This window comes from Protopterus annectens, chromosome 9.part0, assembly GCF_019279795.1.
Source record: "Protopterus annectens isolate FY-2018-M chromosome 9.part0, PAN1.0, whole genome shotgun sequence".
Lineage (NCBI taxonomy): Eukaryota > Metazoa > Chordata > Ceratodontiformes > Protopteridae > Protopterus > Protopterus annectens.
Genome location: NC_056743.1, coordinates 1,742,477,530 through 1,742,502,465, shown reverse-complemented (window position 1 = coordinate 1,742,502,465; position 24,936 = coordinate 1,742,477,530). Strand labels below are relative to the sequence as shown.

General features: G+C 42.9%; 1 protein-coding gene across 1 annotated transcript in view; it reads left to right on the top strand.

The window, feature by feature from the left end:
- The window catches only part of LOC122810775 (transcription activator BRG1-like), a 1,556,036-nt gene that overhangs the window by 1,018,331 nt on the left and 512,769 nt on the right, over nucleotides 1-24,936 (top strand). The window contains exon 18 of the mRNA XM_044082336.1: nucleotides 7,744-8,003. Coding sequence (XP_043938271.1) covers nucleotides 7,744-8,003 — 260 coding nt within the window. The remainder of the gene's footprint in view (nucleotides 1-7,743; nucleotides 8,004-24,936) is intronic.

Sequence of the window (24,936 nt, the reverse complement as noted above, 5' to 3'; positions counted from 1 at the left end):
TGGCCTTGTGGAACACAGCCTTGACTTACCAAATACATCTCCAAGCTCAATTCCTGCCAGGAAAGCAAAATACTCTGGCAGACGGCCTAAGCAGAAATCTTATGGACCCGCACAAATGGAAACTGGATAAACAAATCTTCAGCATCTTAACACAGAAATGGGGGAGCCCAAACACAGATCTATGTTCCTCTCCCCAAAATTATCAGTTGGACAAATTCTGCACAAGAACTCATCACAAAAAAGCATGGAAAGTAGATGCTCTATCCTTCAGCTGGAAAAACCTGTCAGTCTATACCTTTCCCCCTCTGCCTCTTCTCTCCAAGGTCTTAAAAGTCAGGCAGGAAAAAACAAAAATGATCCTAATTGCTCCGGACTGGCCTCGCCAGCAGTGCTACCCACTTCTAAGGAACATGTCTTGTCTTCTTCCATGGTACTTGCCTCAAATACCTCATCTACTTGTCTCAGCAGAACTGTCAAATTCTGCACACTCAGCTCCAAACTCTGAATCTTGCAGCATGGCTAATCAACTAATTATTCAACCCACTCCTCTCAGTAAATCTGTGATGGATGTTATTTTAGAAGCCAGAAGGCCTAGTACTAGAAAGTCTTATGCTGATAAATGGAAGGGATTTGGTGCTTGGAACCAAGCACAAGGAATAGACACAGCAAAACCCAATATTCCTCAGATTTTACAGTATTTAACTGAGATGCTTGACAAGGGCCTATCTTTTTCTTCAATAAAAATTCATGCTTCTGCCATCTCGGCTTATTACAACACAGAGCCTCACCTCTTTTCTCATCCACTGCTTAAACAGCATCTTAGAGGGGCCAAAAATTTAAGGCCTCCCAGAAGAGCATCAACTCCTGCATGGGACCTCAATTTTGTGCTGGAAAAATTCACCCTGCCTCCTTTTGAACCAGCAGTTACTGTGGATATAACATTTCTATCTTGGAAATCAGCTTTTCTTTTGGCAGTCACTTCAGCAAGAAGGGTTTCAGAACTACAGGCTCTCATGGCTGTGGAGCCTTTCATTATGTTTCACCCAGACAGAGTGTCCCTCAGGACCAATCCTCCTTTTATTCCTAAGGTGGTATCCATTGTGGCTGTTAACCAGACCATTCACCTGCCAACATTTTACCCAAATCCTCAGAACAAGGGGGAGCGGATTCTGCATTCATTGGATGTGCACAGGCAACTAAGATTCTACTTGGAACCATATCTCTAAGAAAGTCTCAGCAACTACTGGTAGCATTTGATGCTTGAGGGCTCAGAGGGGAAGGCTATATCAAAGCAGACTATTTCTAAATGGATAAGCCACTGCATTCGTTTCTGCTATTTGCACCAAGGTAAACCTGTGCCCAAGGGGATCAGATCACATTCCACCAGGGCTGCCTCTACTTCAGCAGCTTTTCTCAGAGGGGTCCCAACCAGAGATATTCTAGAAGCTGCTACTTGGAGCTCTGTTCATACCTTTACAAAGCATTATCATTTACCTCTCTTCTCCAAATCCAGGGCAGGCTTTACCACTGCAGTCCTGCAGGGCCTTATAGACGCTCCTAATGCTGTTTAGTTCCATCGCCCCATCCATAGCTTTGGGATTCTATCCAAATGTAATGACTGCAGCAGTGAAGCACGAAGAACATAATACAGTTGTGTACACTTACCATAAATGTAGATGTTCAAGTGTATTCACTGTTGCAGTCTGGGTTACCCACCAGCCATCCCCCATTCTATTCCTTTTCTTTCCTTCACTATACTCAAAAGCCTTTGTGGTGTATTTGCTTTTAGTTGAAGGTAAAGTTTTTCTAAAAATGCATTTATATATTTAATGTTTATATATATATATATATATATATATATATATATATATATATATATATATATATATATATATATATATATTTTTTTTTTTTTTGCTCCCCATTTGGGGGGCACCTGACATCTGGGGCAAGAAAAACTGAATAAAATGGTGTCGACTGCATGCTTTATAAAGCATACCCATTCATACCCCTGACGTCATGGAAGAGGAGACGGCAACCGACGCAGGACCCAAGTCTTTGTTATTCAGGCTGACTGAGGGCAACCTGCCAGCAGATTACCCAAATGTAATGACTGCAACAGTGAATACACTCGAACATCTACATTTATGGTAAGTGTACACAACTGTACTGTAATGTAACACTTGGTAAAGGGCAATTTCGGTTAACTGCACTTTCGATATTTTAGTCTGGATATACTGAAAGTCGATCTTTCAGTATTTTGAGATTTAGAATGGATCCCATATACATATATGTATGTGTATATACATATATGTATAATGTTTGTGTGTATATATATATATATATATATATATGTATATGTATATATATATATATATATATATATATATATATATATATATATATATATATACATACACACACACACAGTATATATATATATATATATATATATATATATATATATATATATATATATATATATATATATATATATATATATATATATATATATAGAAGATGTTTGTCATTGTACTGTAACATCTCTTTAATAGTTAATGGTATGTGCTTCAAAATTCAAATTGTCAAATACAACACCTATATCTGATAGTGTTTGACTCTGGCATCATTTCTTGATTAATAGCATATTAGGAGCATTTTTTTTCCCCTTACCAAAGTGAAGAATCCCATTTAGCAGTCTTAAGGAGAACACTTTTTTTTTTTTTTTTAGCTGTACAAGGTGTCCAAGCAATTTTGTAAAGCAGTGATAATTAAGCCAATGAAACCCTGAACATATAAGTGTGTGTGTGGTTTGCCTGGCATTCCTCCTGTAAAGAATATATAAAATTAATATTTTAGTGTGGAATATAATTCTTTGCAAATGTGAAAACTGAGAAAGTGTGGGCTTTGCAGTTTGTTTCCATGTAAAGGTAACAGAAGGATATAATCTATATTTCCACACTATCAGGATCTGAGCTTTTGGTACCATGTTAATTATTTTTTTCTCTTTAGGGAGATCAGACAGTTTTATAGGTTCATAGGTGTTTACTAGGTTAATGACCACAAGGGCCTTTTTAAGCATAGCCATGCATCCCAAATCTCTGACTAGTTCTGATACCATTGGTAAGTGTAAGCATGGGCCTGTGAGATGAACCATTTACAAGTTACCTGTATCTGTTAGAGACATAGGTGCCGAACATGAATGAATTTCCAGTTTCCGATCCAATTGTCAAAGTTATACTTGAATTAGGTTAGGGAGGAACACTGCTTCACATGAATGGGGAACCTGTATCATAGATGGGGCAGTTTCTGGGATACATATCTCTCCCTCCATCAGGTCCTATTTATATCACAGGCAAGGTTTAAGTCTTTAGAATGGGTAGGTCTGGTGCTGTTTGTTTTGTCATATGCAACAGGTCCATCAGAGTGGGGTCTGACAGTGCCCTGTATGCCAGGCATAGATCTCCCCTCAAAAGCTTGTAGGGGACAGACTACAGGGATAGGGCTTTGAGAGGTGATCTGCATAAGACATTTTACTTGCGCCCTGTATTCTTTTAGTGAGGAACCTCTGTGGACGTTCCGGTTGTTGGATGTGCTAGGTTATGTACATCCCAAAGGGGGCATTGTACTCCATGATCGGTGTGATGAATGCTGAATACAGTGGAACAGTAACTTTCTTGGACTTGGATGCCATACCTTTGTTTATAAGTTGCACAACATGGAGTGATTTCCTCACCACTGTAGATAATTGATGGTCAAAGGCTAGATTGCTGTCTGTGTGTCCCTAAGTCCCTGACTACTGGGTCAGCTCTAAGGAGTGCATTGTCAATGTGATAGTTACTAGGGATAGATGACTTCCCAAAGGATAGTATTATGCATTTCTTGGCATTTAGTTTTAGTCCATGGCTCTGACACCGGTTTTTGCCTGTAAACCCGTCCTGGAGAACATTTGTATCCGTGTGAGATTCAATGACTGCTCCTAATTTGCAGTCATCTGCAAATTTAGTCAGCCAGAGACTACTGACATTGGCCTGAGAAGTAAATGCCAAAAAGGATTGGTCCAAAGACTAATCCCTGAGGGACTCCACTTGTGATCGGCCTCTTTGTAGAGGTGGACTCCCCACTTCTAACTTTCTGGGTCCTGTCTGTGAGTCAGTTGGTTGTCCACCAGGTGATGTATGGGTTGGTACCTAACCTCTTGAGTTTGTCAACAATGCAAATGCCTTGGTCAGGTCAAGGCAAGCAATGTAAATAGGTTTGCCCTCATCCATTGCTTTGGAGACCTTCTCAGAGAAGTTCACCAGGTTGAGTAGCATGATCTGCCCTTGAAACCAAATTGGGTTGGGTCCAGTATCTGGAGGTTTACTATAGCTCTGTTCATCTCCATGATAATTCCTTCCATGACTTTACATATAAGACTGGTGAGACTTATGGGCCTGTAGTTTCCAGGGTTTGTAGATGGCCCACCTTTGTGCAGAGGGATGACTGTTGCCTTTCTGCATTCATGAGGCACGAAACATGTTTGGAGGCTACAGTTAAACAGTAATTCCAGAGGCCCTGATAGGTCATGCTTTTTAGAAGGCTTCCTGGGTACTGTCTTGGCCCACTGATGTAGTGTTCTTGATCTTAGAGCATTAAGGACCTGTTCCCTAGTGATAGTAGGGGAGTTATAGTTAATGATATTTCCTGAGAGAAAGTTAAGGGGGGTTAAAGTTGGAGCTGAATTTATCAGCCAAGTGGTTTGCTATATCTTCTGGCTCAGTACAGATGGCTCCAGTTACAATGAGCTCTGCACACAATTGTGTATTGCCTTTGAGGCTGCAGACATAGCTAAAGAATGCTGTGTGGTTGTCCTTGGCCTGGGACGCCAAACTTTCCTCAAATTTGGCTTTGGTAGACTTTTTGTCCTCTGAGTTGTTTTAGTTTGAGAATGCTTTTATCCTGCTGGATGCTGCACCTCCTAATTTTTGCCATGATTTTCCTCTTTGTTATACAGCCTACTGATTTTGTTATTCCACCAGGGTGGCTTGTTTTTTGAGTTAGTTCTGTACTACTTCCTGGTGGGTACATCTGCTTCATCTTATCCATGCTTTGAAGAGGTTTTCTTTTTTTTTCAGTGCTGTCAGTACTTGGAAAGCGACAACCTCACTGAATAATTTAACATTTGACAGTCTTTGGAGAATGATCTTGGCAGGGGTACTTAGAGCTCTGTATATCTACAGTTTAAAAGGGAGGGAGCTTTAAAAGGGCCAGCAGTGAGTTAAAATATTTTTGTATAACCTCATTTAATTTGTTGTTTGGATTGTCTTCACCATACCCTTTAATAGTATTGTCTTTCGACCTTTCCTTTATAGAATTGGGAGCTTATGCATTTCTCAATTTATTCTGGGAAATATTGAGTTATGACAGTCTTCTAGAGAGTAAACACATTTTTGTTACTCTGATACTCTTGCTTTATTATAAGCTGTGTATTTTAATGCCAATAATGCTAGATTGCGGTTTGTAAATAGATGTACATAATAGTGCCAGACATTTTCTAAGACTACGATTAATGTGGCTAATTCCTGTGAAGAATACAGCGGGAGTTCCAGAGTTAACAAAGCTGGTCAGAGATTTGCATGGGTGCTGGTGGAGTTTAACTAGGTGAATGGGAGTGAGTAACAAATGTCAGCTTGCCCATCCTGGGGAGAGGAACATGTCTAGCTCACCCTTGGGTGATACCTAGAAAGGAGCACTAGGAGTTGCTTCCATAGAAACAACTCTACGAGCACATGCTGCTGTAGCTGTGTGTAGTATTCATTGGGATGTCATTTGGCAGCATGTGTGCTTTTCAGTAAAAGAAGCAATAGATGTGCTTAAGGAAAGTGCTAAGAGAGCACCCTACAGATATTGGGCAGGTGCTGTGCTGGACCTAGAAGCTGACCTGCTTATTAACCACCTGGCTGACACCCGAAGGAGAATGGATTGGCTGAATGAGGTCCCTGGACAAGAATGGCTGCGTGGTAGGTCTCTCTCCTAGCCCGGGGATGCCTACCTCTTGCCATTAATGGAAGGAATGGTCTTCTTGGGTAAAGTTAGATGATCCACTGGGTAGATCCAGTGGAGGACGTTGATGCAGGGATAAAAATAAGGCTAGCATGAGGCATACGACAGATCTGCAGTTCTAATTAGCAAACACTTTCATAATAAATTAAATGCCATTAGTTTATCTGGCATTCCTCATGTCAACAATGAATAGAATCTTTGTTTTTGTTTCCTTCTGGGGGGGAGGGGTGCAAGGAAAGTCCAGTTTGTTCAGTACCAGTGTGATAGTTACAGCTGTCACTGTGTTGGCTGTCATCTATACACCCTCAAATAATTTGCAAGGATTTATGTTTGCTATCATCTATACACCCTCAAAAGAATGTTGCAAAGATTGAGTGTTTTCATTCAAAGTTTATGCTCACACTTCGCACATTTTTATAGGTTTTTCCAATCTCCTGTTACTGGATAGGAGTAATGTCACATGCTTAGTGTCTGTTAGATTCATGGCTCAACACCATGAAACTTGTTGCCAAGTCAGTTATATTTTTACAATTGGACCATTTTTCACAACAGCAGTGCACTTTGAAACTTCATCCAAATTAAGTCAAGTCATTTAACCAAATTGTTTGCAAGCCTTCATTTAGTGAAATGTATATATTTTTGGTATGAGAGTAGTGCAGCAGTGCACAGCAGTGACCCTTCTGTCTAATGCCACCTTGCTGACTTCCACTAAGCAGCCATATTTTGATAAGTGCAATTGACCAATATGTGTTTGCTGCAGTGACCACCTTTGATTTGGCACCAGTGTGTTAGCTAATCTTTCAATTTAGTAGGCATTACTTCTGATGACCTCATGAGCATTGCAGTTTATCAGTAGCAGAATAAACCATTTTTGTACAGTGGATTCCAGTCTTTCCCCAACTATAGGAAATAACCATCCTTATGACTCTGAGAAACTGGACAAAAACACTAAGCAACAGTTATAGTAAGCTAACACTTAACTTTGGCAAGTTTTCATATTTTCCTTGTTTTTTTTAGGATTATAGCCATTTTATCATATGTTACTGTCAATTTTTACATTAATTTTCCAGTGCACGATTGTCTTCCTTTCCATAAATACTTTCAGAATATTTTTGATGGGTCTAACATTGTTGTTCATGTCTTTACCAGTGCAGGTTATCATACATTCCACTGGTATTGCATGGTTGTGGCTGAACATGCTCCTTAGGCCTACTCTCTTCGCTATCAAAACATAATGAATGCTTTTGTAGCAGAATAGGAACAATTTTCCTTTTAAAGTCTTGCGGTATGGGGGGGATGGGCATATCCCCCTTTATACACCACATAAATGTATTCCTTGTAGCACTAATGCTGTACTTCTTGATGTGCAAACTGTAACATTTTAAGCTTAGGAAAGTATTTTAAGCTTAAAATCCATCTTAATGCACCATAGATTTCATTTTTTTTGTACAGATAATATGATGATTTGGGTATATTGGTGTCAAAGGCTGCATGCCCAAAGAAACTGTGAAACTAATGATGAAGCAGGGTGCACAAGTTTAATTATTCCCCTTTATACTGAGAGGCTGTATTGGTAGTGGTGATGTGCTTACCTGAAATGTACTGGCTTGTGAAAACACATTTTTGAAAGTAGTTCCTTTTTTTCTCTGTAAACAGACCGAGGAAGTGTTATTCAACTGTTTATAAAAATTTTCACAGGCTATAGAAGAAGGAACATTAGAAGAGATAGAAGAGGAAGTCCGTCAGAAGAAAACTTCTCGCAAACGCAAGCGAGACAGAGACAGAGACATTGATGGAGGTCCTTCTACTCCAACTACCACTCGTAGCCGTGACAAGGATGATGAGAGCAAAAAGAAGAAACGAGGTCGGCCACCTGCTGAAAAACTCTCTCCAAATCCTCCTAATCTCACCAAGAAAATGAAGAAGACTGTTGATGCAGTGATTAAATATAAAGACAGGTATTGCAATTTTTCTCATACTCCAGTAATTGAGCTTCACTGTCATTCCTCCTTTTCAATAATCTACATATGAGCCTTTTAGGTAGAGAATGAATTAATACTTACCATTCTCAAAACACACACATTTCTAACACTTCAATTTTTGTTATGACTGTTCCTTCTCTGTCCTTTTTTTTCTGATTACAGGAAGATTCTGGTCCCTTTTAGTTCTCAAATTCATGCATTGTAAGCAAGTTTGTGGAAGTATGTTTAGCATATCTGTATTTTTTTCATATGTTAAAGATGATGGCTTGAGAATGGTGTCCTGCTTCAAAATAGTTGTCTAAATTATCCTAGCATTAGAGAAGTTGTGACCGACTCAATTCCTTTAAGGTTTGGAAGGGGGTGGTATTGCGGATCTAAGAAGAAAATGTACGAGCTGGAACAGAATTTGATGTCAATTTGCCCGACTGAGTGTGGTAGCCAGAACACTTCACCGTAGAACAGCTCAGCTGTAAGTGAGCTGTGTTTTAAGAGACCTTGTTAGCAGTTAAGCTGCAACACTGCTACAGAATTAAGCTGTACAATGGCAGACCTTCACTGTTCAGAATGTTTTTGCACTGAACTCCAAGCTCATTGCAAGTAATTCTCATGCACTGAAGTAAATGTCTGCCAGAAATAGGCACTAGTTCTGAACTACTCCAGCAAAATTATACAGCTTAAATTTACCCAGAAGTAATTTTCCAGGTGTAAGGGTAATTTGTGGTTGTAAGTTATCTTGTTACGCGTAACTGTAATAAGAAAGCTATACCTCCCTTTTAGATGCATTCGTTTAGGCCTGTCTATGGGCTTTGAGATCAGTTTTTACCCAAGTTTTCTTTAAGAACCAAAGGCCTAACTTGGTTTGGTGATTCATACATTTCTAAGGATCGTCAATTGCATGAGAAGGAAGGAGCTTCTTATAGCTCGATCTGGGCAGTTCCAGTCAACCTAAAAATTAAACAAATAAAATCACTGAGATTGTCAGAGATGTAATTAGCTTGCCAGTCTTAAGACACTGTATTGTGAATTTTTTGTACCATACCAGGTTATTTTACATAATTTACTCTTGTGGAGCAGGTGAGTCCTACTAGACCTGTACTCTTATTTTTACAGGAGACCCAGTGCAGTATTTATGCAAATGGAAATTTGACCACAGCACTGTGGAAATCCCTTACTGTTTTCATTAGACAAAGTTCCATGCCCATAGTTGTACTGGTTATGAAGCCGATGTCTGAAAAAGAGAGTAGTAGGTATGCTGCTTCTAAATGCTGGAAGGTCAGTGCTTGAACAGGGGACAGAGTTTACACTTATAGGCATGCCAGGAGATGGACATTCAGCAGTGACGGTGAAGTTATGTACTCTTGGTTATGGTTGAAGGAGATCTCAGGACGGCCAGTTTCCTTACAGCACAGGAAGTGTGCAACTCTTAAGTGCTGTCAGTGTTGTATAGGAACTTTCAGGATTTTGTGGGGTTTCCGTTTAACTCTCTTCTTTTTTCTGTACCAGGTATACAGGTATCTGACTTAAATTTTGAGAGTGAGAGTTTACTTTAAAGTTTTTGCAGAAATGGATGGCATGAAAAGAACATGGTATGGCAGCATGTTTTGGAGCTTTTCCAGCATCCCAAACACTAATTAAGCATGTTGATTTGGTGTTAAAGAATAAATAAGCTGACCTTCAAACAGTTTAATCATGTGACTTAACTGAAGATGTGTAAGATACTATTTGACAAAGGACCAAACTTTGAGTTTATGTGGCTATGTGATTGAAGGATTATAGTGAAACTATTAATGAAAAATTGCATTGATTTTGTCTGATTACAGGTCTTGCAAAGAACCATGTAAAGAAAGTTATAAATACCCTTGTAAAAAGCATTGCAGTTTTGATTGGAATTAAAATAAGTGCTATTTTTTTTGGGGGGGGGTAGTAGGAGATTAGAGTGAAGTAAGTGGAAGGCACAGTGGATATAAAAAGTGTACGCACCCCGTTTAAAATGCCAGTTTTATACGATATAAAAAATGAGACCACAGTAAATCATTTCAAAACTTTTCCCACTTTTAATGTGACCTACAACCTGTACAATTCAATTGAAAAACAAATCTGTTGGGGGAAAAATATAAAAAATGTATAATAAGCTGGTTGCATAAGTGTGCACACCCCTAAATTAATACTTTGTTGAAATAAGGAGGAGGGAAGAAGATTAGGATAGTAATGAGTATTGTAGAGTTGTATATGATGGTCAGTAAAGGTGGAAGAAAGTAGATGTGGGTAGCTAATGTACAGGAAGAATGGGATTTAAACAGGACTAAAATTTGGGGAAAGCCTATTGATCAGGTGATTAAGTAGTTTTTTGAAATGTCGGGTTGGCTGCATTTATGATAGGTTGAGGGTTAGGATTCCGAATTCTGGAGACATAGCTGGAGTAGACTGTGTCCCCGGCACTGTTGTTTGAATTGGTGATTTGTAGTACAGATTTGTTTGAGGAATGGTGGGCCCATTTGTTGGTATAGGGTTGGAGCAGATTTTAGAAAGCAGGGCATTTAGACCCGATTGGTAGATCAGGCTGTGGGCAGTGGTAAGCTTGGGTCTAGGTTAAGTAGTGGGGTAATTTCTAACTAGTTGTGCTGTTGTAGAGTAGAGCAGTGGTGGAATGTGTGTAGGGAATTTGTTGCAAGTTTGGCTGTTGTGTTGTAACAAGCTTCTAGTTTTGCTAAATCTGTTTTCTTTAGGTTAGTGAAAATTGGGGAGGCATAGAATAGAGTAGAGAGTAAATGGGTTCTGGTAATTGACTGTCTTATAGTGTTGGTTAGGTATTGTTTGATTCTAATTTGTGATCCTAGTTTTGTGTCTTGTTGATAATCTGAGATGGATGTTTGTCAAATTTCATATTAAGTAGAATACCAAGCCGTTTCATTTGAGATGCTGCAGCTTTTATGATATTGGAGGAACAGATATGAAATGAGGATGGACAATGTATGGATTTACTGGGTCCAAAGATCATTAGTTTAGTTTTATTTGGGTTTAGAATGAGATGAGTCTGTGAGCCAGGATTCTACAGCTGAGAAAGACCGTTGTCATTTCTTCAAGTTGTGGTTGGGTGGGTGCAGCGCAGATGAATGTAAAGCAGTGATGGTGAACCTTTTGGGTTCTTAGTGTCAAAAATTCAGAAAATACCAAACTTGACTCCGTTGATGTGTCACCCACCCCCCCAAACAGAAGTAAATAAAAATAAAATAAATAAAACTAAATAAAACAGCAAACACTTAGAAATGCAGACTACTTTCCCTTTGCAGAAGAGCAACTACAAAGAGAAAACGTCAGCACTACCCTTTGCAGAATCTATTGAGACAGTATATCAAAATAGTCTTTGAGGTTAATAACTTCTTACTTCTGCAGCAGTGTTGTTGAACTGGCTCTGGCACAAAATAATTCAGTGCACTTCACATAAGCAACAAATGCAAAAGCAGTTTCTTTGGGAACTCAGGTGTTGATGAACGCTGGTGTGTCACACATCGTCATGGTGTCACCTTTGACACGGATGTCATAGGTTCACCATCACTAGTGTAGAGTCCTATACATACTGAACTATAGGGGTGAGGTGGGTTGCAGTGTGACGTTAGTGGTAAAAATGCTGAAGAGAAGAGGACCTAGAATCAAGCCCTGTGGGACTCCCATGGTGACTTTTTCAAAAGACTGGAGAAATCTTGGTGCCATTTGACTGCTTGTTATTATGGAACCATGAAAGATGAGTGACTGAGGTTTTAGGGAGGAGAGTTCAGTGAGGAGTTTCTGGTGGAAGACTGTGTCAAAGCTTTGGACAGATCCAGGAAGATAGAGTGTACTAATTTTCCTTCATTTCTATGTTGGTTGATTGTGTTTGTAATACTTAGGGCAGCTTTGGTACTATGATTGGGGAAAAAACGTGCTGTATGTTTTTTAGGAGGTTGTTGGATAAGAGGCAGTTAATGAGTTGGACGTGAATACATTTTTATAGTATTTTGGCTAGGGGAGACACAGTTGCTATTGGTCTGTAGTTCGAGAGTTCACTCGAGTTCCCTCCGCTATGTAGTGGGATGATGTGTGATATTTTCTAAATTATGGGAATCTAGTGTTCTCTGATAGAGCAGTTAATCAGAGTGGAGATAGGATAGAAGATGGCTTTAGCTGCTAGTTTAAGGTATTCTGTAGGTAAATTATCAGCTGCTGAGGTTGTAGGTTTAAGTTTGGGGGGCAGTTTATGGTACTGGCTTGGATGGGTTTTAAGGAGAAGGTATCATTGGTTTCTTTGGATGCTATTGAAATAGTTAGAGGAGCATTGCTGTTCTTACTAAGTGATGGTGTAGAATTAGTAAAGTATGCGTTAAATTTTGTTGCTGTACTGTCTTTATTGCTTGTGTTTGTTGGGGTTGGTGCCAAAGGGTGTCCAAGCTGGAGGAGCTTTTTTTTTATAGTGGACCAACATTTTTGAGCTATTTTGGTGTTTTTGTTGAATTTCACTATAGTAGGTTTTGTTGTGTTTGATTGGCTTTGTTTCTACGTTGTTGGTAGTGTTCTAGGTTGACTTTAGTTCTGTTGGTATGCCATTGTGTCCATTCTTTCTCTCTTAGTTTAAGTAGTTGTTTTATTAGCCAAGGAGCATATTTTGATTTTACTCGTATGATTCTGCATGGAGCTAGCTTGTTTAATATGTTTAGGAAAATGGTATTAATTGATGGCAGTGTCTAGGGGTGGTAGTGTTAGTGACGTCCAGTTTCAGAGTTGAAGGATGGAGATGAAAGTTTGTGCATTAAACACTTTTGTTATGGATTTGTCGACTGGTAGTATTTCTGTTGGGGGGTAGGGGGGGTAGTGAAGAGGTCTTAGTAGGTACAGGTGGAGGTGGTCACTGATGCTGTCAGGGAGGCAGCCCAGTCTAGAATTGATTGTGTCTTGGTGGTTTTGTCTACTGTGGTAGCAGATTACTTGTGTGAAACCCTGCAGGTTAATGAAGCTAGTGGGGTTTAATGAGTTGCAGGAGAACCTGTTTGTGTTATTCACCCATTATGATGGTTTCTTGTGGAAACATTGAGGATGTCCAGTGGAGAACATCCTTTATTACAGTGATGTTATTGGCAGGAGGAATACAAGTTCCTCTAATGATTGTGTATTTATTGGAGTTTATTTTGAGTTTGCTGAGTAATATTTTGGTGGTGTTGAATTCTGGGTGACTCTGTTCTAGAAGTTCTAGTTTGAGATTATTTTTATAAATGGCTATTCCACCTCCACATTTGTTTTGTCAAGTCTGTGTATACTATAACCTGGGAGTAGAGTTTTGTTTGCTTCCAGTTTTAGCCAGGTTTCTCTCAGTACTGTGATGTCGGGGGAGTGGTGTGAGAGACTGGTGTGGAATTCATGTATCTTATTAGCTATGCTCCTGAGATTCATGTTGTGGCGTAGTAGGTTAGATCCTTTAGGGCAAGTATTTATTACACTGTGGGACTGAAATTTAGGGGAATTGTGTGCTGGTTCAGTTTTGGGGCCAGGATTTGGGTGAATGTCACCGTTAAGTTTGAGATGTGATACTAAGTATAAGAGTGAGTTTGAGAGTTTTATTATTAGTTTTTTACACTTAAGAATAATTTGGGATGTGGAATATAGATGTGCATATCTATATGTAAAATGTTCTCTATTGGTGGTAGTATAGAGGTCTGGCACTATCTCAAAGTTTATGGGTTTTGTGCTTTTTTTCAATTTCTCCATGTTTGCGTTTCTAATACCATGACAGGAATGGACCCCATTCCTAAGTCAAAGTGCAATTAAAGTTCATGAAATTAGTATTTTCAGTCTTTGTCAGCCAATAGTCCTCTTCGCAGCACCCACAATGTATCCAGTAAGGATGACTCCTGCAATTCGTATGGGATTACATGTATTGGTAAGAAAAAGTAGTACTCCACATAGTCAAAAAAATTATTTAATAAAACGACAAAGCTTTCAGATACAAACTGTCCATGTGAAGTTGTTCAATTTCGCCGTTCATTCTTCACTGATGGGTTCGGAGCCGATCCTCAGCTCCGACACGGCCGACTAGCAAGCTCAAAGTTCTCCAGTAGCTCCAGACCCCACCCCTTATCCCACAATGCACTGCTGGAATTACCTCAGATCTAGTTTGCCGCGGCACAGATCTCTTGGTTTCCAGTGTTGCTTGAGACTTTATTGGGAGTTTTCAACTTTCAGCAAGTTATATTTTTCAGTTTTTATATATCTTTGATCTATTTTTAATAATAGATATTACTAGCTAGTAGATGGTTGTTTTTCTGTGTTCAACCCCCTTTCCTCAGTAAGTCTTTGCCTCTGGCCCTTTGGCCTTAGGATCCCTTTCTTTACTTGTTAGTCAGTGTTCCCTGTTTGGGACTATTGTTATTGGATTACTTAATCCTGTTTATATTGATAGTTGTTAGTTGCCCCTTTTTGGGCTGTGTGTGAGTTAGTTAAGATTTCTAAAATAGCTCATAGTTAGTGTGTTCCATTTAGTGAAAATTGTAAAATGTCTGAAGAAAAAGACAAACATCCAAAGTCGGTTTTAAAAAATGTCCAGACTGCGGACAGAAAATGTCAGTCACGGATGCCCTTTGTACAGTGTGTTTACTGTTTGGGTGAGGTGCATCTGCAAGACTCATGCAGTATCTGTCGCTCCTTTTTCACCAGAGTGCTAGCAGAAAGGAAGAGGAAGTTAATTGATAGGGGTATTATCAAACACCCCTTTTCTGAGGCATTGTCTGACCAGGATGGAGCCAGCAAATTTTCCAAATCTTCCACTGAATCTAGGTAAAAAAAAAAAAAAAAGGGAAAAAGTCATAAATTGTGGTGACTTCGGCTCTACTGCCTTCGGAGCCGACAGTCTGCTCTTTTCGGAACCGGGACACTGCTCTGGAACCGGTTGCCGAAAAACATCCATCCATATTGCTCCATTCAGCTCCATCTGTTCACTCTTCCAGGTCCTCTGTCAGCCTTTCTGATCTGGATATGGACCGGCTGGTTCAGAAACTCTTTAAGGCATCAGGCCTAGCTAAATTGCTGTCGGCTCAGACCCAATCGTTGGAGCCGAAGATCACTGCTCTTGAATTGTCTGCTCCTCCTCCGAGCCATACCGGACCTTCGGAGACGGAGGAGGCCGACCTGATGATTGTGGATCCCTTGGGGCCGACACCTGCTCCGGTGTAGTCTGCTCCATCTGCTCTGACGTTCTCGGCACCGACTGGGGACTCTAGAAGCAGACACTGTCCGGTCGGGTCTGGGGAGGATAGCCGCACTGACTTGTCGGTGCCTACTCTTCCTCTCGGGGCCTCTGCTCGGGTGAGCTCTGCTACTATCTCTGGCTCGGAGCCTATGGCTTTGGTGCAGGAGGAGATCATGGCTCCGTCGGATCAGTCGACTCCTTCTCATCGGAGCCAAGTTGCATTCGAAGCCATGAGGCGAGTGTTTTCTCCTAAGACTTCCTCATCTTAAGGTCTGGCCTCTTCTTCCCATAAAGTGCCTGTGTCAGTTTCTGTCTCCTCCGGTCATCCCAAGCGTAGAGACCCTGAGCCTCAGGTAGCCCCACAGGGTGCTCCCTGCTCTTCCGAGACCTCTCCAGAAGTTCCCCCTGAAGAGGTTCCCAGGAAGAGATTATGCAAGAGGAGGCATTTGGACTCCCCCAGGAGTCTCTCACATCGTTCAGCGACTTGGATGAATCAGAAGGTTCCCCTAGATCCCCCTCTGAGGACATCTCCTTTGCAGAGATTCTTGAAATTCTTAGGCAGAAGAGGGGTGATTGGCAGTCCAAGAGCCCTACTGAGGACAAGTCTGTTCTCCTGAAGGCGTTCGGGTCTCAACCTTCCACCTCTTGGGTATCTCCGCCCTACAATGAGCTTATAGTTCTGGTCTCTCATAGGGAGTGGGAGTCAGCAGAATCTCTAGAACCTGTTCCTAGGAGGCCTAATAAGTTTATTTCTGCCCCCGTGGCTAAGTCCTTTTTGACCAAGGGAGTCCCTGTTGATGCCATGGTGGTGGCGGCAGCCGCCAAAAAGGAAATGTCTGAGACTTCCTCATCTATCCATCCTCCTAACAGAGAATCTAGGATCATGGATAGATATGGGAAACGCATGTTCAGTGCAGCGACTTTCTCACTCGGATCACTGAACTACTTGACTCATTTTACCAGACTGCAGAGAGATCACCTTAATTAGTTGGGAGATGCTCTTCAGGGTGCTGTAGCTTCGAGTGTATCCGATAAGATTGCCACTCAGCTCCCTACCCTCAATTTGATAGTCAAATCGTCCATGCATCTCGTGTCTTACGCAGCTGATGGTTCGAGTAGAGCCGCAGGTACAAGAATCGCTCTTCATAGGCATGCCTGGATGCAACTCTGTTACTTTGCGGAACCCTTCAAGTCTTCCTTTACTAATACCCCATTTGATGGCTCATCTTTGGGCAAAAGATGAAGGAGACTTTGACCAGGTGTGAGCAACAAGGAAAGACTCTGTCTGCCGTCTGAGTCCGTTTTTCCACCCCCGCTCGACCCTTTCCTAAAGGGCAGAGGAGAGGAAAGATGTGGTTCCGGAAAGCCCAAGGAGCCTTTCAAGACACACATGGAGAGCCCCCCTCCAGAGGCAGAGGAGGGGGTTTCAATGGAAGACGCGGCAGAGGGGGGTCCGCAACACCAGGGTGACAGATCGATTCTCTGGTCAGTCCTACCAGTGCTCCTGAAGGGGGAGGCCCAGCTGGTCCTATTCTGGAGGCAGTTGGGGGTCGCTTATCATTGTACCCAAAAGCCTGGCTAAATATAACAAACAACAGTTTGCTACAAAGTATCATTTCCAGAGGGAATTTCATACCGTTCTCCACCCAGCCTCTTCCTGTCAAAAAAATCCCGGACATTCCACCCAGTCACATGGGACAAGCAGCAATAGAGGTACGCCGATTGCTAGAAGAGTGTCATCCAGCCAGTCCCCGGCAGACCAGACAGGATTCAGAGCTTACTCAAGGTTTGGATCTCTGCAGACTCTACCAATTTGTGAGAAAAGAGAAGTTCCGAATGGTCACGCTACAGTCCATACTCCCGTTTCTAGGGAAGGACAATTGGATGTGCACGATCGATCTCAAGGATGCGTACTATCACACAAAGATGGCCAGACCATCCAGAGATCACCTGCGTTCCCGGCTAGGAGCCAGTCATTATCAATTCCGAGCTCTGCCCTTTGGTCTCACTACAGACCCCAGAGTATTCACCAAGTGTATGGCAGTAGTCATGGCTCACCTGAGGCGTCTAGGATTCCAGGTGTTTTTGTATTTGGACGATTGGCTCCTTACCTCCACCAACAGGCATCAACTTCTTCAAGCGAGAGAGGCTACTCTTGACACTCTGCGATCGGCTAGGCATTACAGTCAACTTCGAAAAGTCTGCCTTGTTGCCATCGCAGCATATCGTTTTTATAGGGACAGAACTAGACACGTCAACTACCACTCTTCGTCTTCCACCAGAAAGAATTTCTATTCTTCGCCAACACATCATGTCCCTGATCTAAAAGAACAGAGCACCAGCTGCAGAGGTATTGAAATGTCTAGAATTGATGGTCTTACCAAGAACTTCCATTGAGTCCCATGATCCTGATAACGAATTCCTGCAAGAAGGATCTTCAGTGGTGGTTGACGTCTCCATGTCACAATAGGATGTCCCTTCATGCTCCCCCCTCCAGTTGCCACTGTGACCACGGACGCTTCCCTGATAGGGTGGGGGGGGGGGCTTTTTCAGGGAAAGACTGCCCAAGGCACATGGACAGATCAAGAATCACATCTGCATATCAATGTCCTGGAGATGAGAGCAGTGCTTTTAGCATTGCAATACTTTCAGGACTCTCTTCCTCTAGGGACAATTGCAGTACGGACAGACATGTCAGTGGTCTGGTACCTGAGCAAGCAAGGCAGGACAAAGTCTTATCCCCTTTGCCGAGAAGCCCTCAGAGTATGGCAGTGGGCACTGTCATCCCAGTGCTTTCTGTTGGCAACGCACATCCCAGCAAATCCAACGTCATAGCGGACAGACTGAGCAGAGCAATTTTATTGCCCCATGAATGGTCCCTCAACCAAGAGAATGCGGACAGGATCTTCCGCAAATGGGGCCAGCCTTCCTGCGACCTGTTTGCCAGTCACATCAACAACAAATGCAGAAGCTATTTTGCCCTGATTCACATGCCAGGTCACTCCCCGAGGGATGCTGTTGTCCACAATTGGCCCCCGGGTCTCCTCTATGCATTTCCACCAATTCCCCTGATACCCAAATTCTTACAGAAAGCAAAGTCGCTGGGACGGACGATCATCCTTATAGCCCCTCACTGGCCTCGACAGATTAAGTTTCCGTTTCTTTACCATCCCCTTCTGGAAGATCCATGGATCCTGGACTTGACACATCTGTCAGAGGATCTTCTTCCATCCTTGCAGACACTGAAGCTAACAGCTTGGCTGCTCCAATTCCCCGCATAGTCGGGCTCTGTAATCTTTCCCATGACACTAGTCAAATTTTGTTGGCTTCCCATAAACCTTCCACTAGAAAATTGTATCGTAGTAAGTGGAAGAGATTTTCTATTTGGGCTTCTTCCCACAACATTGACCCTTACCAAGCGCCATTGTCTTCCTATCTTACAATTGTTGACAGAAATCTTCAACCAAGGAGCAACGGCTGCTACGGTACGAGTGCAATTAGCTGCTATATCTAATTTCCATCTAGGCATCAATGGTTTGAATATTATGGCTCATCAATTGTCTAAGGCTTTTCTAAAAGGTTCTTTTCACATGAGGCCTCCAGTGAAGACACCTTATTCCCTCTGGAATTTGAATTTTATGTTGTCTCGTATCATTCTTCCTCCTTTTGAGCCTGCATCATTTTGTGAACTAAAATTTCTGTCATGGAAAACTGTCTTCTTAGTAGCCATCACTTCAGCCCGCAGTGTGTCAGAGCTCCAAGCCCTATCCATCAAGCCCCCTTATATGGTCTTCCATGCTGACAGAGCATCTGTCAGGACAAATCCATACTTTTTGCCCAAAGTGTGTTCTGAGATTAACATTAATCAAGTCATTGAGTTGCCTGATGTTCATCGTGCATTACAGCTGCAGTAATTACATATGGGGTTTTCAGCCGGCAGGCGGTCCCTCGGTCGGCCGAATTCCAAAGTCTTGGTCCCAAGGCCGGTTGTTGCCGCGTACTCTTCTGACGACAGGAAGCCTAGAGTATAAAAGACCCAGCCGACGCCAACTTCTTCAGTCTTTTTGCCGCTGGGTGCGAAGCAGAAGCAGTTCGCAAGTGCGGTCGCCAGCTCCTGAATTACGAAGAATTTGGAACCAAGTCTTCATTAAAGCTAAGTACCCGTTGAGAACCTTTTCTTGCCTCAGACCGATGTCAGAAAACGTTAATAATTGTATTTCTTGTGGGAAGCAAATACCGCATAAGGATTTCCATTCCCTTTGCATACCTTGTTTGGGCCCAGACCACGACGCCTCGGCTGCCGCTTTGTGCTACCTTCAATAAACGCACTATCAAGCGCCGGGCGGAGTTCGCCAACACTATTTTGGCAAAGCTAATTATAAAATGTCGTCGGATACTCCGACTACCGCTATGTCCAGAAAACGCAAAGAAAAGGACAGTCAGTCGAGAACTGCGGTCTCCACCGACACCACGCGGAAACAAGCTCCACGCGGGCCGGTGCTCAGTGAGACGCCTTTGCAGTCCCTGAGTACCGACGACACTCCGGCGGGTCTTCTGTGCCTGAGACCGCTGGTTCTTCGGTCCTTTCCCAAACTACTACCGAAGCCCCTGTTCATGTCGAACCCACCAATGTGGATAGATCTACATCCACCCATGGTGTATTTAGGCCTTCATCTTCTCCATCAAGGCCTTTACAAAAGCCAAATCAGCCAAGCATCTTTCTAGGTCTGCCTCACAAGGCCCAAGACCTGGGCCCACGCCTAAGAAGCACATGCTTAAAATGGCTGAAGACCTGATCACTCTTATCAGAGGCTCACAGGCCCCTCCGGACAAGAGACCCAGAGTAGAGGAGGATTCTCCTCCTTCCGACCAAGAATCCATTTTATCAGAACATTCTGATGCTGAAGAACAGTCTTATTCACCTTTTGAGGATTCGGATGCAGAGCAGTCCATTCCTTCTGTATCCCCCTGAGGATTTTTCCTTTGGGGAAACTTCTTCTTACACTCCTTGAGAGACACCCATTGGGAAGGCCAAGACTCTTTCAGACTCCAAGAAAAGACTTAGGGAATTCCTCTGGTTACCTCAGCATAGACCTCTGGCTATTCCTCCTGTTTTGGAGGTTTTGGATGATGTATACTCGAGGCCTGTTTAAATCCTGATTCTCTGCCTCCTGCTCCAGTTAAGCCGATAGGTATTACAGAGTTCCTAATTCTCATCAGTTCCTCTATAAAGGCCATAATGCAGACCCTGAAACTATTTCTCAAGGCCCTAAAGGAATTAAGGCTTCCACGGCCAAGAATCCACTACCTACGGAAAGGGAATCTAGATCACTAGAAAGGTGGGGTAAGAAGGTTTACACCTCGGCCACCCTTGCCATGAGGGCCTTAAACTGCCAGTTTCATATGATTAAATATCAGCAATTTCTGTTATCACAATTAAAAACAAAAATATCACAACCTGAACAACCAGATTTAAAGGAGTTGCAGGATATGATTGCATAGTGCTGAGCAAGTGGGCAAGCACACCTTAAAATGTGGTTATGATGCACTAGAGGCCTCCAGCAGATCAGCCACTGGAGCAGTCATTCGCAGACATGCATGGCTAAGGAACAAAATCTTCCAGATCAGGTGAAAGCAAAAATTCTAGATGCAACTGCTACATAAGGATGTTCTTTGGTGGTAATGCTGAGGATATTTTACGAAAATGGATAATTATGGCTCTGAGATTCATGTTGTGGAGTAGTAGGTTAGATCCTTTAGGGTAAGTATTTATTACACTGTGGGACTGAAATGTAGGGGAATTGTGTGCTGCTTGTTCAGTTTTGCGGCCAGGATTTGGGTGAATGTCACCGCTAAGTTTGAGATGTGATACTAAGTATAAGAGTGAGTTTGAGAGTTTTATTATTAGTTTTTTACACTTGAGAATAATTTGGGATGTGGAATATAGATGTGCATATATCTATATGTAAAATGTTCTCTATTGATGGTAGTATAGAGGTCTGGCACTATCTCAAAGTTTATGGGTTTTGTGCTTTTTTGCAATTTCTCCATGTTTGCATTTCTAATACCATGACATGAATGGACCCCATTCCTAAGTCATAGTGCAATTAAAGTTCATGAAATTAGTATTGTTTCAGTCTTTGTCAGCCAGTAGTCCTCTTCGCAGCATCCGCAATGTATCCAGTAAGGATGACTCCTGCAATTCGTATGGGATTACATGTATTGGTAAGAAAAAGTAGTACTCCACATAGTCAAAAAAAATTATTTAATAAAACGACAAAGCTTTCAGATACAAACTGTCCATGTGAAGTTGTTCAATTTCGCCGTTCATTCTTCACTGATGGGTTCGGAGCCGATCCTCAGCTCCGACACGGCCGACTAACAAGCTCAAAGTTCTCCAGTAGCTCCAGACCCCACCCCTTATCCCACAATGCACTGCTGGAATTACCTCAGATCTAGTTTGCCGCGGCACTGATCTCTTGGTTTCCAGCGTTGCTTGAGACTTTATTGGGAGTTTTCAACTTTCAGCAAGTTATATTTTTCAATTTTTATATGTCTTTGATCTATTTTTAATAATAGATATTACTAGCTAGTAGATGGTTGTTTTTATGTGTTCAACCCCCTTTCCTCAGTAAGTCTTTGCCTCTGGCCCTTTGGCCTTAGGATCCTTTTCTTTACTTGTTAGTCTGTGTTCCCTGTTTGGGACTATTGTTATTGGATTACTTAATCCTGTTTATATTGATAGTTGTTAGTTGCCCCTTTTTGGGCTGTGTGTGAGTTAGTTAAGATTTCTAAAATAGCTCATAGTTAGTATGTTCCATTTAGTGAAAATTGTAAAATGTCTGAAGAAAAAGACAAACATCCAAAGTCTGGTTTTAAAAAATGTCCAGACTGCGGGCAGAAAATGTCAGTCATGGATGCCCTTTGTACAGTGTGTTTACTGTTTGGGTGAGGTCCATCTGCAAGAGTCATGCAGTATCTGTCACTCCTTTTTCACCAGAGTGCTAGCAGAAAGGAAGAGGAAGTTAATTGATAGGGGTATTATCAAACACCCCTTTTCTGAGGCATTATCTGTCCAGGATGGAGCCAGCAAATTTTCCAAATCTTCCACTGAATCTAGGTTAAAAAAAAAAAAAAAAAGGGGAAAAAGGTCATAAATTGTGGTGACTTCGGCCCTACTGCCTTCGGAGCCGACAGTCTGCTCTTTTCGGAACCGGGACACTGCTCTGGAACCGGTTGACAAAAAACCTCCATCCATATTGCTCCATTCGGCTCCATCTGTTCACTCTTCCAGGTCCTCTGTCAGCCTTTCTGATCTGGATATGGACCGGCTGGTTCAGAAACTCTTTAAGGCATCAGGCCTAGCTAAATTGCTGTCGGCTCAGACCCAATCGTTGGAGCCGAAGATCACTGCTCTTGAATTGTCTGCTTCTCTTCCGAGCCATACCGGACCTTCGGAGCCGGAGGAGGCCGACCTGATGATTGTGGATCCCTTGGGGCCGACACCTGCTCTGGTGTTGTCTGCTCCATCTGCTCTGACGTTCTCGGCACCGACTGGGGACTCTAGGAGCAGACACTGTCCGGTCGGGTCCGGGGAGGATAGCCGCACTGACTTGTCGGTGCCTACTCTTCCTCTCGGGGCCTCTGCTCGGGTGAGCTCTGCTACTATCTCTGGCTCGGAGCCCATGGCTTTGGTGCCGGAGGAGATCATGGCTCCATTGGATCAGTCGACTCCTTCTCATCGGAGCCAAGTTGCATTCGAAGCCATGAGGCGAGTGTTTTCTCCTAATACTTCCTCATCTTAAGGTCTGTCCTCTTCTTCCCCTAAAGTGCCTGTGTCAGTTTCTGTCTACTCTGGTCATCCCAAGCGTACAGACCCTGAGCCTCAAGTAGCCCCACAGGGTGCTCCCTGCTCTTCCGAGACCTCTCCAGAAGTTCCCCCTGAAGAGGTTCCCAGGAAGAGATTATGCAAGAGGAGGCATTTGGACTCCCCCAGGAGTCTCTCACATCGTTCAGCGACTTGGATGAATCAGAAGGTTCCCCTAGATTCCCCTCTGAGGACATCTCCTTTGCAGAGATTCTTGAAATTCTTAGGCAGAGGGGTGATTGGCAGTCCAAGAGCCCTACTGAGGACAAGTCGGTTCTCCTGAAGGCGTTCGGGTCTCAACCTTCCACCTCTTTGGTATCTCCGCCCTACAATGAGCTTATAGATCTGGTCTCTCATAGGGAGTGGGAGTCAGCAGAATCTCTAGAACCTGTTCCTAGGAGGCCTAATAAGTTTATTTCTGCCCCCGTGGCTAAGTCCTTTTTGACCAAGGGAGTCCCTGTTGATGCCATGGTGGTGACGGCAATCACCAAAAAGAAAATGTCTGAGACTTCATCTATCCATCCTCCTAACAGAGAATCTAGGATCATGGATAGATATGGGAAACGCAGTGCAGCGACTTTCTCACTCAGATCACTGAACTACTTGACTCATTTTACCAGACTGCAGAGAGATCACCTTAATTAATTGGGAGATGCTCTTCAGGGTGCTGTAGCTTCGAGTGTATCCGATAAGATTGCCACTCAGCTCCCTACCCTCAATTTGATAGTCAAATCGTCCATGCATCTCGTGTCTTGCGCAGCTGATGGTTCGAGTAGAGCCGCAGGTACAAGAATCGCTCTTCATAGGCATGCCTGGATACGACTCTGTTACTTTGCGGAACCCTTCAAGTCTTCCTTTACTAATACCCCATTTGATGGCTCATCTTTGGGCAAAAGATGAAGGAGACTTTGACCAGGTGTGAGCAACAAGGAAATACTCTGTCTGCCGTCTGAGTCCGTTTTTCCACCCCCACTCGACCCTTTCCTAAAGGGCAGAGGAGAGGAAAGATGTGGTTCTGGAAAGCCCAAGGAGCCTTTCAGGGCACACATGGAGAGCCCCCCTCCAGAGGCAGAGGAGGGGGTTTCAATGGAAGACGCGGCAGAGGGGGGTCCGCAACACCAGGGTGACAGATCAATTCTCTGGTCAGTCCTACCAGTGCTCCTGAAGGGAGGCCCAGCTGTCTTATTCTGGAGGCAGTTGGGGGTCGCTTATCATTGTACCCAAAAGCCTGGCTAAATATAACAAACAGTTTGCTACAAAGTATCATTTCCAGAGGGAATTTCATACCGTTCTCCACCCAGCCTCTTCCTGTCAAAAAAATCCCGGACATTCCACCCAGTCACATGGGACAAGCAGCAATAGAGGTACGCCGATTGCTAGAAAAGTCATCCAGCCAGTCCCCGGCAGACCAGACAGGATTCAGAGCTTACTCAAGATTTGGATCTCTGCAGACTCAACCAATTTGTGAGAAAAGAGAAGTTCCGAATGGTCACGCTACAGTCCATACTCCCGTTTCTAGGGAAGGACAATTGGATGTGCATGATCGATCTCAAGGATGCGTGCGATCACACAAAGATGGCCAGACCATCCAGAGATCACCTGCGTTTCCGGCTAGGAGCCAGTCATTATCAATTCCGAGCTCTGCCCTTTGGTCTCACTACAGACCCCAGAGTATTCACCAAGTGTATGGCAGTAGTCATGGCTCACCTGAGGCATCTAGGATTCCAGGTGTTTCTGTATTTGGACGATTGGCTCCTTACCTCCACCAACAGGCATCAACTTCTTCAAGCGAGAGAGGCTACTCTTGACACTCTGCGATCAGCTAGGCA